Source organism: Salvelinus fontinalis, chromosome 31 (assembly GCF_029448725.1).
Source record: "Salvelinus fontinalis isolate EN_2023a chromosome 31, ASM2944872v1, whole genome shotgun sequence".
NCBI classification, from domain to species: domain Eukaryota; kingdom Metazoa; phylum Chordata; class Actinopteri; order Salmoniformes; family Salmonidae; genus Salvelinus; species Salvelinus fontinalis.
In genome coordinates, this window is record NC_074695.1 from 21,219,290 (window position 1) to 21,234,486 (window position 15,197).

The following is a 15,197-nucleotide window of genomic DNA, read 5'->3' on the forward strand; positions in this document are numbered from 1 at the left end:
GTCTTTTACAATCCACCAATCACGAGGAAGTGTGATGTAAACAAGGAAGTCGTTGAAAAATTAAAGGAGAGTAGAGAGAAGAGTGGGGAGTGATCACACGGAGCTGGTAAAAAAAAACATATTTAACACCACTGCTTGTCATTATAGTTTGTGTATTCTATTTATTTCCATTTAAGACAACTGTATAAGCCTTTTTTTGGTATTTTAAAACTCAGGACTTCCGCGTAGCTCTCTGTGGTCGACATCGTTTCAATAACATGTAACTTAACGCTTTACCTAGCTAGGGGTGTATTCATTAGTCGTACTCCGTTCCAAAACGTTTTGTCTGTTACAAAACGTTGGCAACGGAAATCGTTTATCGTTTACTCTCGGAACCAAACCAGCGTGACTTTTTTAATGAGTTGAATTGAGAAATAACTGCTCAACATTGTTCAAATTATGTGTTTTTGGTCCTACCAATGTGTCCAAAACACAATTTTTTGATGGTTATAGCAAGGCAGGTACATTTTCACAGTTTTTCATGAGCCAGTTCAAATCCTGGGTCTGACTTGGGAACAATAGTTGGAATGTGAGTTGGCACCCGCAGTATCGACATCCTGTATCCCAGCTGCTCCATGGGCCCTACGCCCTCTGCTCTGACCTCTCCACTCCAAACTGTGTATGAATGTGTGTCTTTTGAAGGGGTTGGGATAAAGCGGAAGTTGAATTTCCGTTCAATTGGACAATAAAGTAATCTTCTTCTCTGCCTGTTTGCTGATTGTATTGATCATTGATATTTTGTAGTACTGGGACTGTCTTTGTAAATACATATGTTTTAAGAACACTTATTGTAAACTGATTTGGTAATTTCTCTTTTCCGCCACAGAGTCATTGTAGATCTCCTGTTCCATGCTTCATAAAGCCTAAGCCTACAGAATGGAGGAAAGACACAAAAGGATTCTCAAACGCAATAGGGTCAATCTCGTGAGAGACCTGAACCCGTCACATATGTATCATGGACTTGTGTCAAAAGGAATCTTTACTCAAGACATGATTGACGAGATAAAGGTAGTGTGTGATGGTATACTTCTTGACTATTATTGTCTGTTTTGAAAGAATCCCAATTCATGATAAACATCATCATGATTAGGCTATTCTCATACCATGTTGGTGTGAGACTATGAACAGGTTACCTGAATTATTACCATGCATCATATGCCACTGTTTCAGTTCTCAAAAGCACATACCTTGTTCCTCTATTTCAGAGCTCAGGGATCAGACAAGACCAGGCCAGGCAGTTGGTTCGAGACCTGGAGTCCCGCGGGAGTCTGGCGTTCCCAGCTTTAATAGAGTGTCTTCATGAGACAGGGCAGCATAGTTTAGCAGAGCTCCTACTGGATGGAGAACCACAGAACCAGCCTCTACCTCAGCCTGTCCATGTCCGGACAGTCGTTAGGCCTTTACCAGTTTGTGAGTAGGCATGTGTAGTCATTCATTACAATATAGGCCCATCCTGCTGAAATTCTCATATTTGCTCTGGACTGCTCTATTTTGACAGACTCACCTATGGACACTGTCAAGCCTGTTCAAGTGGTAACCCCTGTCTATCCAACTCAATCAGTGAAGCCTTTGCCCACCACACCCATTCCATGTACAGTGGCAAGAAAATGCCCGGATATCTGCATAAATTGGTCATAAAATTTGATCTGATCTGATCTTCATCTAGGTCACAACAATAGACAAGCACAGTCTGCTTAACTAATAACATAAACAATTATACGTTTTCATGTCTTTATTGAACACACCGTGTAAACATTCACAGTGCAGGGTGGGAAAAGTATGTGAACCCTTGAATTTAATAACTGGTTGACCCTCCTCTGGCAGCAATAACCTCAACCAAACGTTTTCTGTAGTTGCGGGTCAGACCTACACAATGGTCGGGAGGAATTTTGGACCATTCCTCTTTACAAAACTGTTTCAGTTCAGCAATATTCTTGGGATGTCTGGTGTGAACTGCTCTCTTGAGGTCATGCCACAGCATCTCAATCGGGTTGAGGTCAGGACTCTGACTGGGCAACTCCAGAAGGCGTATTTTCTTCTGTTGAAGCCATTCTGTTGTTGATTTACTTCTGTGTTTTGGGTTGTTGTCCTGTTTCATCACTCAACTTCTGTTGAGCTTCAATTGGCGGATAGATAGCCTAACATTCTCCTGCAAAATGTCTTGATAAACTTGGGAATTCAATTTTCCGTCGATGATAGCAAGTTGTCCAGGCCCTGAGGCAGCAAAGCAGCCCCAAACCATGATGCTCCCTCCACCATACTTTTCAGGTGGGATGATGTTTTGATGTTGTTGTGCTGTGCCTTTTTGTCTCCACACATAGTATTGTGTGTTCCTTCCAAACAACTCAACTGTAGTTTCATCTGTCCACAGACTAATTTGCCAATAGCGCTGTGGAACATCCAGGTGCACTTTTGTAAACTTCAGATGTGCAGCAATGTTTTTTATGGACAGCAGTGGCTTCTTCCGTGGAGTCCTCCCATGAACACCATTCTTGTTTAGTGTTTTATGTATCGAAGACTCATCAACAGAGATGTTAGCATGTTCCAGAGATTTCTGTAAGTCTTTAGCTGACACTCTAGGATTCTTCTTAACCTGAATGATCATTCTGCGCTGTGCTCTTGCAGTCATCTTTGTTGGACGGCCACTCCTAGGGAGAGTAGCAACAGTGCTGAACTTTCTCCATTTATAGACAATTTGTCTTACCGTGGACTGATGCACATCAAAGCTTTTAGAGATACTTTTGTAACCTTTCCCAACTTTATGCAAGTCAACCATTCTTAATCTTAGGTCTACTGAGATCTCTTTTGTTCGAGGCATGGTGCACATCAGGCTTCTAAATAGCAAACTCAAATTTTGTGGGTGTTTTTTATAGGGCAAGGCAGCTCTAACCAACATCTCCAATCTCGTCTCATTGATTGGATTACAGGTTAGCTGACTCCTGACACCAATTAGCTTTTGGAGAAGTCATTAGCCTAGGCGTTAACATACTTTTTTCAACCTACACTGTGAATGTTTAAATTATGTATTCAATATAGACAAGAAAAATACAATCATTTGTGTGTTATTAGTTTAGGCATAACTATGTTTGTCTATTGTTGTGATTTAGATGAAGATCAGAACAAATTTGATGACCAATTTATGCAGAAATCCAAGTAATTCCAAAGGGTTCACATACTTTTTCTTGCCACTGTAAGTGTTCACATCAATTTTCTGTAAGGAATTTGAGTCTGCATATTCAAGTATAAATGTGGTGATGTTTATTCCATGTTTATTCCATGCTTATTACAGCCCCTGAAAGGGAGTTTGGAAATCCCAGGGCAACAGGAAGAGTTAGACGTGACAGTATTCAGGTAAGTTATCTTGCCTTTTGGTTCTATTTACTGTAGGCTAAATGAAGCATCAGTTCCCTATTGTGGTTTTTGACAGTACTCTCTAAAGGAATTGTTGTATCTCAGTTAACTTATAATATAGCACATAATATGCTAGAAACAGGGCGTTCGGAAAGTATTCAGACCCATTCCCTTTTCCCACATTTTTTTCTGTTACAGCCTTATTTAAAATGGATTAAACAAACAATTGTCCTCATCAATCTACACACAATACCCCATAATAACAAAGCGAAAACAGGTTTTAGAAATTTTGGCAAATGTATTAAAAATTAAAACTGAAATACCTTATTTATGTAAGTATTCAGACCCTTTGCTATGAGACTCGAAATTGAGCTCGGGTGCATCCTGTTTCCATTGATCATCCTTGAGATGCATCTACAACTTTATTGGAGTCCACATGTGGTAAATTAAATTGATTGGACATGATTTGGAAAGGCACACACCTGTCTATGTAAGGTCCCACAGTTGACAGTGCATGTCAGAGCAAAAACCAAGCCATGAGGTTGAAGGAATTGTCTGTAGAGCGAGACAGCATTGTGTCGAGGCACAGATCTGGGAAAGGGTACCAAAAAATGTCTGCAGCATTGAAGGTCCCCAAGAACACAGTGGCCTCCATCATTCTTAAATGGAAGAAATTTGGAACCACCAAGACTCTTCCTTGAGCAGGCCGCCTGACCAAACTGAGCAATCGGAGGAGAAGGGCCTTGGTCAGGGAGGTGACCAAGATCCCGATGGTCACTCTGACAGAGCTCCAGAGTTCCTCTGTGGGGATGGGAGAACCTTCCAGAAGGACAACCGTCTCTGCAGCACTCCACCAATCAGGCCTTTATGGTGGAATGGCCAGACGGAAGCCACTCCTCAGTAAAAGGCACATGACAGCCCGCTTGGAGTTTGCCAAAAGGCACCTAAAGGACTCTCAGACCATGAGAAACAAGATTATCAAGGTCTGATGAAAGCAAGATTAAACTCTTTGGCCTGAATGCCAAGCGTCACATCTGGAGGAAACCAGGCACCGCTCATCACCTGGCCAATACCATCCCTACGGTGAAGCATGTTGACTGCAGCATCATGCTGTGGGGATGTTTATCAGCGGCAGGGACTGGGAGACTAGTCAGGATCAAGGGAAAGATGAACGGCGCAAAGTACAAAGAGATCATTGATGAAAACCTGTTCCAAAGTGCTCAGGACCTCAGACTGGGGCGAAGGTTCACCTTCCAACGGGACAACAACCCTAAACACACAGCCAAGACAACGCAGGATTAGCTTCGGGACAAGTCTCGGAATGTCCTTGAGTGGCCCAGCCAGTACCTGGACTTGAACCCGATCGAACATCTCTGGAGAGACCTGAAAATAGCTGTGTAGCGACGCACCCCATCCAACCTGACAGAGCTTGAGAGGATCTGCTGAGAAGAATGGGAGAAACTCACCAAATACAGGTGGGCCAAGCTTGTAGCGCCATACCCAAGAAGACTCGAGGCTGTAATTGCTGCCAAAGGTACTTCAACAAAGTACTGATTAAAGTGTCTGAATACTTATTTAAATGTGATATTTCCACATACTCTGTATCTTGCCTAGTCAAGATTGCAACAAGTCTAAATTTGAGTCCAACCAGTTCCCTAATTTGATTGTTTGGATATACTGTGGAATCATTGCATGCTTTACTTTCATATTCTCTCAGAGTTATAAGATGGATGCCAACCCCTGTGGACACTGCCTGATCATAAACAATGTCGATTTTGAGCCTAAGTCGGAGCTGAGTAAGCGCACAGGGTCCAACATAGACTGTGAAAAACTGGAAAGAAGATTCAAATCTCTGAACTTTATTGTTCTTGTCAAAAGAAACCTGAAACAAAAGGTGAGGATGTCCCCAGCTACCTTCCTGTTTAGCCTACTAGTTTAGTTTATAAATATTCATGTTTAACTGGCCAAGTGATCCAATGCTTACATTAATCACTATATTTCAGCAAATAAAGCAGGAGCTTTCGGCTTTGTCCAAGAAGGATCATTCACAGTATGACTGCTGTGTGGTGATCATGTTATCACATGGGACGGAGGTAAGACTCTTTCTATCCTTTTACAAATGCATAGAAAGTGTAAGCATTTTTGTCTTTCAGGAGATTAATAATGTTATTCCATTTCATTGCATATTTTCAGGTGTGTAAGAATCGCTTCCCCGGTGCAGTGCATGGAGTGGATGGGCCCAATGTCCCAGTTCAGCACATTACAAACTACCTGAACGGTCAGAACTGTCTTTCCCTACAGGGCAAGCCAAAGATCTTCTTCATCCAGGCCTGTGGGGGAGGTAAGGCAACTTCACTAGCTGTAATAGTTGCTCATGCTTAGTTATTACTTACTGCTGCTTATGCAGCATGTAACAACAATGTTATGAAGGTGTTAAAATAATAGTCTGTACACCTGGTTACATCTCCGACAGTGGAGGAAGTATTTGGGGGCTAGTGGAACTAGTCTCGCTCTGTCAGTCATCACACAGGATTCTTGTTTGAGAAACCCAGAACAGCTGGAGTCATTTGTTATAACTTGTATAATGTTCTGTGGTCTGGCAGGTGAGAGAGACACAGGCTTTGAGGTGTCTCCTGACGAGGCGAGGCCTTGTATTGGAGGAACAGGTGACCAGACAGACGCAATGCCCATGTCCTCCAGCAGTGACTCTCTGAGCACTCAGTCTGATGAGCCAGATGCAAAGGCCACACTACCCACACCCAGCGACATACTGGTGTCCTACTCCACCTTCCCAGGTGTGTGTGTGGGGGGGTTGTGTATTTCTGTCAAATACAGTAAATCTTTGTGGTTATCAATCCCAGAAAGTGTTGTTAGTTTGTCTGTCGCTCTGATGGCTGTTTGTCGGTGTGACTTGTACAGGTTACGTCTCCTGGAGAGATACCCAGGCTGGCTCCTGGTATGTAGAGACACTGGATAACATCTTAGAAGAGAATGCTACCACCGATGACCTGGTCACCATGTTAATGATGGTGAGTTTGTTGTCTTTTTAAAATACTGCTGTATTTACTTTTAATTATACTAAAGTATATCCTCTAATGAAGCTTTCCATGTTGTTTGTGTTCAGGTAAACCATGCAGTTTCAGAAAACACGGCCAACGGCCTCTACAAACAGATGCCTGGTTCCTTTAACTTTCTACGCAAACTTCTCTACTTCCAAGCCCTGCCCTGCCAGAGAACAATCCTATCATGACAGCACAGAGTTTCACTCTCAGGAAATTGTCTTCGTGTGCCGTTTTAAAACAATTCGAATTTTCTCTATCAATGTTTATTTGAATATGTGATCAAAGAGTACCAAGATTGTAATTTTGTTGACATTTTTCTAATGTTCTTTCTTTTCTTGTTTTTACACTCAACATTTTTGAGAATGCAAAATCATTGTGAAAATCAAAAAAATTGCAGCGGGAAAAAACAATGGTTTACCTTGAGAAGCTCTCTGCGAAATATGAATCAGGACTGTTGATGACCTTACTATTAACCAGAAAATAAATTGTATATAATATGTCATTTCCATGTTGAGTGAATTAGTTTCATGTGAATATTTAGTGAATGGCTGTGCTGTGCTGTACTTTAGGGTAATGATGTGATGTCCTAAATTAATTGTGTAATTGTGTTCTGGTCATATTTCTACACAGTTTTTAAAATTATTTTAATTTTATTTTAAGGTTTAAAGGTTACCGTTGCAACGTTTCTTTGGTATGGTGGGGTGCCTGTAAGTCATTGTGTCTTTCAAATAAAGTAAGCAGGATTCAGGAGTTTGATAATTATAAAGTAAATTGATATGTTTCGACATGCAAAGGGAAATTCCTGAAAGAGATACTAAATTCTAAAATCCACGTCTGGGTCCCTCAATTCCCCCTTCCAAAGGTTGGAATCGATTTATATAAGAAGTGTTTCATATTTTTGGGCTGATCCTTTTGATGTATATCATAGATGTCTGACCACAGCTGTGCTCTGCAGTACAATTCCAATTGATTTGGTCCACAAGCAAGCCAGCTCCAGGGACAACTTGAAGACCAATCTGTAATGGTGAATGATTTTTATTTATATTCCAAATTACAGCATTGTGGTTTCTGAGGCCTGCAACACAAATAATCCTTTGCCATTCTTGAATCCAAGAGAAGCAGAGGAGCCAGCTCTAAACAGAGAACAGGTCACAATTTACAGATGTGCAATGCTGTCATCAAGATAAAGCGTGGCTACTTTGAAGAATATAAAATACATTTGGATTTGTTAACACTTTTTGGTTACTATATGATTCCATATGTGTTATTTCATAGTTTTGATGTCTTCACTATTATTTTACAATGTCGAAAATAGTAAAACAATAAAGAAAATCCCTTGAATGAGTAGGTGTGTCCAAACTTTTGACTGGTACTGTATGTTTGTGTTAATGTCATGGGATGTGCAATGCAACTTACTACAGATTTGGCATCTGGATTAAATAAAACTTTTGTTCCACATTACAGGGGCTAATTCATATGCAGTACATGTAGGTAAAGTGTAATTATACTGTAGTTATACAGTACTACGCTTCACCATACATGCCTATCTAACTACCCTGTTTAAGGCCATTTAATACACATGACAATACAAATCTCGTTGTGTTGTTGCAGCCTAGCTTTTGAGAAGGAGTGGAAACATAGTGGAATGAGCTGCAGCTGAACTGCCAGGGTTAAACTCTTAATTATCGTTCTGCTTCTTAGAGCTTGGAGAGACTGTGGTTGTCCCATGGTTATTTGACATATAACCTTCTCACAACGTTCTGGGATGGCGCAGGATAGTTGCTTGGCTTTGGAACATTCTCAGCCCATTTAAGGAACTTTTTTTGTGTGTGGGGGGGGGTTCATTACTTTAACAGAATGTTTCCTAAAAGTTCAAACATGGTTACATTTTGTTTAATTTTAGGTAATGTTCTAGGCAAGTTCTCCAACTTGTTTGACATTGGGAATGTTCTCAAATAGTTCAGAGAATGTTAAAAAACAACGTTCTCCTGTGGGAATTTCAATACTTCAGCATAACATTTCCACAATGTTCTATTTAAAGTAGGTCTAATGTTCTTAAATTCAAATTAAAGTTTATTTGTCACTTGCTCCAAATACAACAGGTGTAGTAGACCTTACAGTGAAATGCTTACTTACAGGCTCTAACCAATAGTGCAAAAAAGGTATTAGGTGAACAATAGGTAAGTAAAGAAATAAAACAACAGTAAAAAGACAGGCTATATACAGTAGCGAGGCTACATACAGACACCGGTTAGTCAGGCTGATTGAGGTAGTATGTATATGTAGATATGGTTGTTCAGAGAACCTTACGAAACAACGTTCCTCTGTGGGAATTTCAGTATTTCAGCATAATGTTTTCTGCAGGTTTCCTCATGGTTCTATTAAAAGTAATGTTCTCAGAAAACTTTCCATAAAAAACACAAAAAAACATTAGTAAAGTTCAAAGACTTTCAAAGAATGTTATTGAAAAACATATACACTGAGTGTACAAAACTTTAAGAACCCCTTCCTAATACTGAGTTTCCCCCCTATTTTGTCTTGTCCATTCACCCTCTGAATGGCACACATACACAATCCGTGTCTCAATTGTCTCCAGGCTTAAAAATCCTTCTTTAACCTGTCTCCTTCCCTTCTACACTGACTGATGTGGATTTAACAAGTGACATCAATAAGGGGTACCCATGGTGAGAGAAAGGCAGGTTGAGGTTCCAGGATCAGAGTAGTGCAGAAGATGTTGTGTGCTGAGGCAGTGAAGAGAGTAGGAGAGGAAGATGGGTCCAGGGTGAGGGATCCTAAGAGGATCCTTGTGAGTAGGCTGAGGCAGATAGAGAGTGATAGGAATAATGTACATCAGCAAGGTTGGTTTTTTGGCGTTCGTGGCCATGGTTGTCAACTGTATCGCAGGAATGGTACGTAAATCACAGAGGATAGATGTTGTGGTGGCAGCTGCAGAGAATTACTTGGGTGTGCGAGATTTTACTGCAGAAGAGTTACAAGATGTTGCTGTTTTTGTGTTTATCTGTTTGTTTACAATGTTTTGTGTTACAATTTTTAAGAAGAATGTATAGAGTTTTGTAACACATTTGAATTTGTGTCCTTCTAAATATATGTATGTAACAAAGAAAAAGGAAAAAAAGAGTATCACCATAGTGTTCCTGTTGTTGAGTTGTTGAATTGTTATTCCAGGCTTACACTAACTCATTAGAAAGGGTCTAGAAAAGTACATACTTCATGATAGTTTTGCTTATTGATTTCATAAAGAATATAGGCCTGGCCTACAATGTACAGAAAGTCTACATTGTTATGTACTGTTAAATCATAGTAATTCATCATCACAGACATGCAGTGGAGAAATGCATATCACAGATATTCAGTGGAGAAATGTCATCAAGCTTTCGATGGGCAACGAGAGCAACTAATTCGAGATCAACAACAGAGGGCGCCGATGCTCAGACTTCTCCAGCATCAAGGTAGGCCTAAACCACTGGGAGAAACATTATATTTAGGCCTTCAGGCTAAAGGTCAAAGAGTAATTTCCACATCGTGTAGTATCAACACAAAGCTCTTCCACTAAACCGCTTTAGGTTAGGATGGTGGTGAATGTGATGAATGACAAAAGCGCGCCAAATATCTTTGGTGCGCACGATACGCCTCGAAGTCGAGCGCTAAAAAGTCATAAATGTGCATCTGAGTGGGTTCTACATTTAAAAAATCGAATCAAATTTTACTTGTCACATGCTTCGTAAACAACAGTTGTAGTAGACTAACAGTGAATTTATATGTGTTGGTGCGTAATTTACCCGTAATTATTCATCTCTACATTAAATCCAATTTATAATCCACTTCATTGTTCATTTAACCATGTAGCCGAACACATTTTAAAGCAATGGGGTTGTTTTAAAACTGTAAAGCAAAATATATGCTAGGTGGGTCGGCGTCTCCTCACGGAGGAATTACGCTGCCTATCAGCAGAACTCCCTGAATTCCATTCCGCCTTTTACTCAGGGCAGTGGCTCATGTATCGCAATAGCATCGGACTTCCAAGTGACTTGCGTTGGCATTACAGGTCGAAGTTTCGGAGTGCAAGAGAAAGTGGGAGCGAAGTGATCTATCTCTTTCACGTTATTTAAAAAAATATATTTTTATTCCGTTTCTATAGAAAACGCATTAAGGAATCATTTTTATGTTGATGAAGTCCCACCGAGTGTGGGACGTAGAAAATAATTGTCCTTTATAGAGAGTGTAAAGAGGTGCACCCAACCATTACTTCAGTGGCCAGACGTGAAGGACCTTGATTTTCATTTCCCCAGCATTTGTAGCCTGTGCTAGGTTGGTGGAAAATGGGCACGCGGATCCACTCGGTCTCTGGACTTATCGTCTCGTTGATATTTACATGTCATCTGATAAATGTAAGTGATCTTTTACATACTTTTATTTTGAACTTTAATATAAGTCTCATGAACAAGATTTTGTAGATCCTCTGGTCTAGTTTTCACACTGCTCCACGCACAACCGAAAATTATTTCATAAAGAAAATTAACTTACTACTAGGCTACTTTTCAAAACTTTATTACAGTGTAATGCTATTTGTTTCATGAGTGTTGCGGGTCAAGTGTCCCATATATAGTATAGTTGAATATGTATGATTCACCACACGCTAATTATACGTTTCATAAATATGTTCTAAAAAATGATGTGACAAACTAGAATATCGAGTGGAATAGAGCTGATCTAATTCTGTCCATAGAAACAGTCTATTCATAGTCAAGTCTCTCTTCTGTCTACATGCAAATAACTTTCTCAATCTTCTGTCTGAACCACACTCATTTCACATGAAACGCTTCAGGAAAACTGGCAGCATTTGACCATTATTCCATTATTTGCGAAATTATGCAAAGGCTACATAAAACAATAATTGAATGGATGTGAAAGGAAACTGGTCAGAATCTAGAATTGGTTGTTTATTAGTTACTATGCATTAAAACCAACTGATTGGTAGGCCAGATTGTAACCGCTTTTTTCTAGGGGGAAATACTGGTGTCTGTAACAGGTATCAGTAAACTTGTGTCAATATACTTTGATAATGCCACTTGTTCTTGTATGAATATTCATCAGCATACTTTTTAAACTTGATTCAGGTCTTGTGCTAGTGGCGTACTGTTTTCAATTCATTCAAAATGTTCTATGAATATCTCTTCAGATAGAGCTTCACATTGGATCATAAGAATAATGTGTGAAATGTATAGTGTAGCCTGGCCCTGTGCTCAAGTGATGTGAATTGTAGGAGACAATAACCCCAAGCTTTAAGACAAAACTGCAAAACAAGGCTACCCGGACTACCTGCATTGACACTTTTTTGAACTATCTCTTGCACTGACTCTATGCCCAAACACAGCCCATTGGACACCATGTAATTTCAATGTGAAAATTTGGGTAATATTTAGTTGACACATTGATCAATAAGATTTCAACCTATATTCACCCACTCAAAAAGACAGCCAGAAGTTTCTTGAATTCCCAATGTGTTATCACTATGTTTTCAACCATCTAAAAGCACAGCCAAATTCCAATGGGAATATAATGTCAGGCATTTTGTATTTATAGAACAATTTAATGTGTTATCACTGTGCCTCGTCTAATAGCACAACCAAATTACCTGGGTTGCAGTTGAGATTACATTAAAGTACAAAGTACAGTGATCAATACTGTTCCAAGTTTATGTGCAAATTATTATATCAATTGTGAAGGTCTCCACAGACCTCTGACCTTTGCATGCTATTTTGAACATGGATGATTTATATCATTACATAAGAAGAAATGTAAATTTACTGTCTGTATTGCAAAATGGATATTGAATTGTGTTTGGTTGTCAACGCAACCAATTATCAACATTTGAAGGAGATGTATCTTTTGTCCCACTGACATAGTCTGGCTTTAATTCCAGTTTGCCTACAAGTTATTTATTGATATGTTGGATTGACGTCTCCATCTTGTAACGATAATCCTCCTCCTCTTTATCAGAAGAGGAGCAGGGATTGAACCAAGGCGCAGCGGATAGTGAAGACATAATGATTTATTAAAGACAAGACGAAAACACGAACTTCACTATAAACTAACAAAATAACAAAACGAAAGTAGACAGTCCCGAACGACGAACTTACATACAACGTAAAGAACGAAATGAACAGGAACAGACTACATGAAATGAACAAACCGTATACAGTCCCGTATGGTGCAAACATTGACACGGACACAGGAGACAGTCACCCACCAACACACAGTGATAATGCCCTACCTAAATATGACTCTTGATTAGAGGAAAATGCAAACCACCTGCCTCTAATCAAGAGCCATACCAGGCAAACCGAAACCCACATAGAAACAGATAACATAGACTGCCCACCCAAAACACATGCCCTGACCAAAAACACATAAAAAACAACATAAAACAGGTCAGGACTGTTACAGTACCCCCCCCTCAAGATGCGCACGCCGGGCGCACAAGCACAAAGTCCAGGGGAGGGTCCGGGTGGGCAGTTGACCACGGTGGTGGTTCCGGTTCAGGACGCTGTCCCCGTACCACCATAGTCACTCCCCTCTTCTTTCTACCCCTTCTAATGCCCACCCTAACACTACCTTCCCCTAAATAAATAGCTAGCACCAGGACAAGGGGCAGCACCGGGACAAGGGGTAGCACCGGGACAAGGGGCAGCACCAGGATAAGGACCATCACTGGGACAAGGGGCAGCACCGGGACAAGGGGCAGCACCGGGACAAGGGGCAGCACCGGGACAAGGGGCAGCACCGGGACAAGGGGCAGCACCGGGACAAGGGGCAGCACCGGGACAAGGGGCAGCACCGGGACAAGGGGCAACACCGGGACAAGGGGCAGATCCCGGCTGAAGGACTCTGGCAGGTCCTGTTTGGACGGCTCTGGCAGGTCCATGCTGGCTGACGGCTCTCTACGCTCATGGCAGGCTGACGGCTCTTGACGCTCATGGCAGGCTGACGGCTCTCTACGCTCATGGCAGGCTGACGGCTCTTGACGCTCATGGCAGGCTGACGGCTCTCGACGCTCATGGCAGGCTGACGGCTCTCGACGCTCATGGCAGGCTGACGGCTCTCGACGCTCATGGCGCTCTGACGGCTCTGGCTGCTCATGGCTCTCTGACGGCTCTGGCTGCTCATGGCTCACTGACGGCTCTGGCTGCTCATGGCTCTTTGACGGCTCTGGCTGCTCATGGCTCTCTGACGGCTCTGGCTGCTCATGGCTCGCTGGTGGCTCTGGCAGATCCTGTCTGGTTGGCGGCTCTGGCAGATCCTGTCTGGTTGGCGGCTCTGGCAGATCCTGTCTGGTTGGCGGCTCTGGCAGATCCTGTCTGGCTGACGGCTCTAGCGGCTCCTGTCTGGCTGACGGCTCTAGCGGCTCCTGTCTGGCGGATGGCTCTGTAGGCTCATGGCAGACGGGCGGCTTTGCAGGCTCATGGCAGACGGGCGGCTTTGCAGGCTCATGGCAGACGGATGGCTCAGACGGCGCTGGGGAGACGGATGGCTCAGATGGCGCTGGAGAGACGGATGGCTCAGATGGCGCTGGGGAGACGGATGGCTCAGATGGCGCTGGGGAGACGGATGGCTCAGATGGCGCTGGGGAGACAGATAGCTCTGTAGGGAGGAGAAGGAGAGACAGCCTGGTGCGTGGTCTAGGCACCGGCTGCGCTGGAGAGGAGGAAACAGCAGGAGAGAGAACCCGGAGAGACAGCCTGGTACGGGGGGCTGCCACCGGAGGACTGGTACATGGAGGTGGCACCGGATATACCGGACCGTGAAGGAGGACACGTGCTCTTGAGCACCGAGCCTCCCCAACCCTACCAGGTTGAATGAACCCCGTAGCCCTGCCAGTGCGGCGAGGTGGAATAGCCCGCACTGGGCTATGCAGGCGAACCGGGGACACCACCTGTAAGGCTGGTGCCATGTACACCGGCCCGAGGAGACGTACTGGAGACCAGCTACGTTGGGCCGGCTTCATGGCACCCGGCTCGATGCCCAACCTAGCCCTCCCAGTGCGGCAAGGTGGAATAGCCCGCACTGGGCTAAGCACGCGTACTGGGGACACCGTGCGCTTTACCGCATAACACGGTGTCTTACCAGTACGACGCCTTCTACCTCCACGGTAAGCACGGGGAGTTGGCTCGGGTATCCTACCCGGCTTTGCCACACTCCTCGTGTGCCCCCCCCCAAGAAATTTTTGGGTCTTACTCACGGGCTCCCAACCGCGTCGTCGCGCTGCCTCCTCATACCAGCGCTCCTGGGCTGTGGCTGCCCTCTTCTCCTCCTTAGGACGGCGATATTCCCCTGGTTGAGCCCAAGGTCCTCTACCGTCCAATATCTCCTCCCAAGTCCAGAAATCCTTATTTCTCCGTCGAGCATTCCCATACCGCTTGGTCTCTGTATTTTGGTGGGTGATTCTGTTAGAGCTGTCGCTCTCCTCATCCTCAGATGAGGTGAGGAGAGAAGGATCTTCTGACCAAAATGCGGAGTCTGGGAAATATGCCATCTTTATTATATTTACAACGATGAAGATGGTACCACGAAACAAAAACAAAACACTTTCAAACTACAAAATAACAAAACGACGTAGAACGAAAACCTGAACATAAACTTACATAACTGAAACGTAAACTCACGAACAGGCAACAGACGACATCGAAACAAAACGAACAGCCAAACAGTCCCGTTTGTGAATAT

The 15,197-nt window shown here is 42.9% G+C and overlaps 2 protein-coding genes across 6 annotated transcripts in view; both read left to right on the top strand.

Annotated features, from left to right (window-relative positions):
- Positions 1–17: 17 nt before the first annotated feature.
- On the top strand, positions 18–7,797 carry LOC129829804 (caspase-9-like). 2 transcript variants are annotated; one of them, XM_055891730.1, is made up of 10 exons: positions 18–106; positions 866–1,047; positions 1,245–1,449; positions 3,329–3,390; positions 5,108–5,284; positions 5,394–5,483; positions 5,584–5,731; positions 5,994–6,185; positions 6,310–6,419; positions 6,515–7,797. In XM_055891730.1, exons 2-10 carry the CDS (start codon positions 916–918, stop codon positions 6,638–6,640), a joined length of 1,242 nt encoding a protein of 413 aa, XP_055747705.1. In that variant the 5' UTR covers positions 18–106; positions 866–915; the 3' UTR covers positions 6,641–7,797. The 2 variants fall into 2 exon arrangements, with proteins under 2 accessions (XP_055747705.1, XP_055747706.1); XM_055891731.1 differs by having other exon boundaries at positions 61–658.
- Positions 7,798–10,461: 2,664 nt separating this feature from the next.
- The window catches only part of hspg2 (heparan sulfate proteoglycan 2), a 217,979-nt gene continuing 213,243 nt past the window's right edge, over positions 10,462–15,197 (top strand). For all 4 annotated transcript variants that reach the window (XM_055891736.1, XM_055891738.1, XM_055891737.1 and 1 more), the window contains exon 1: positions 10,462–10,861. In XM_055891736.1, the coding sequence (XP_055747711.1) occupies positions 10,793–10,861 (69 nt within the window). In that variant the 5' untranslated portion in view covers positions 10,462–10,792. The remainder of the gene's footprint in view (positions 10,862–15,197) is intronic.

What these genes read in the sequence shown, in the direction of transcription:
- LOC129829804 (XM_055891730.1), top strand. Translation starts at nt 916, where the DNA reads ATGGAGGAAAGACACAAAAGGATTCTCAAACGCAATAGGGTCAATCTC. An exon ending in ACATGATTGACGAGATAAAG is followed by an intron (nt 1,048 to 1,244) that starts GTAGTGTGTGAT and finishes CCTCTATTTCAG; the next exon opens with AGCTCAGGGATCAGACAAGA. An exon ending in TGTTATCACATGGGACGGAG is followed by an intron (nt 5,484 to 5,583) that starts GTAAGACTCTTT and finishes GCATATTTTCAG; the next exon opens with GTGTGTAAGAATCGCTTCCC.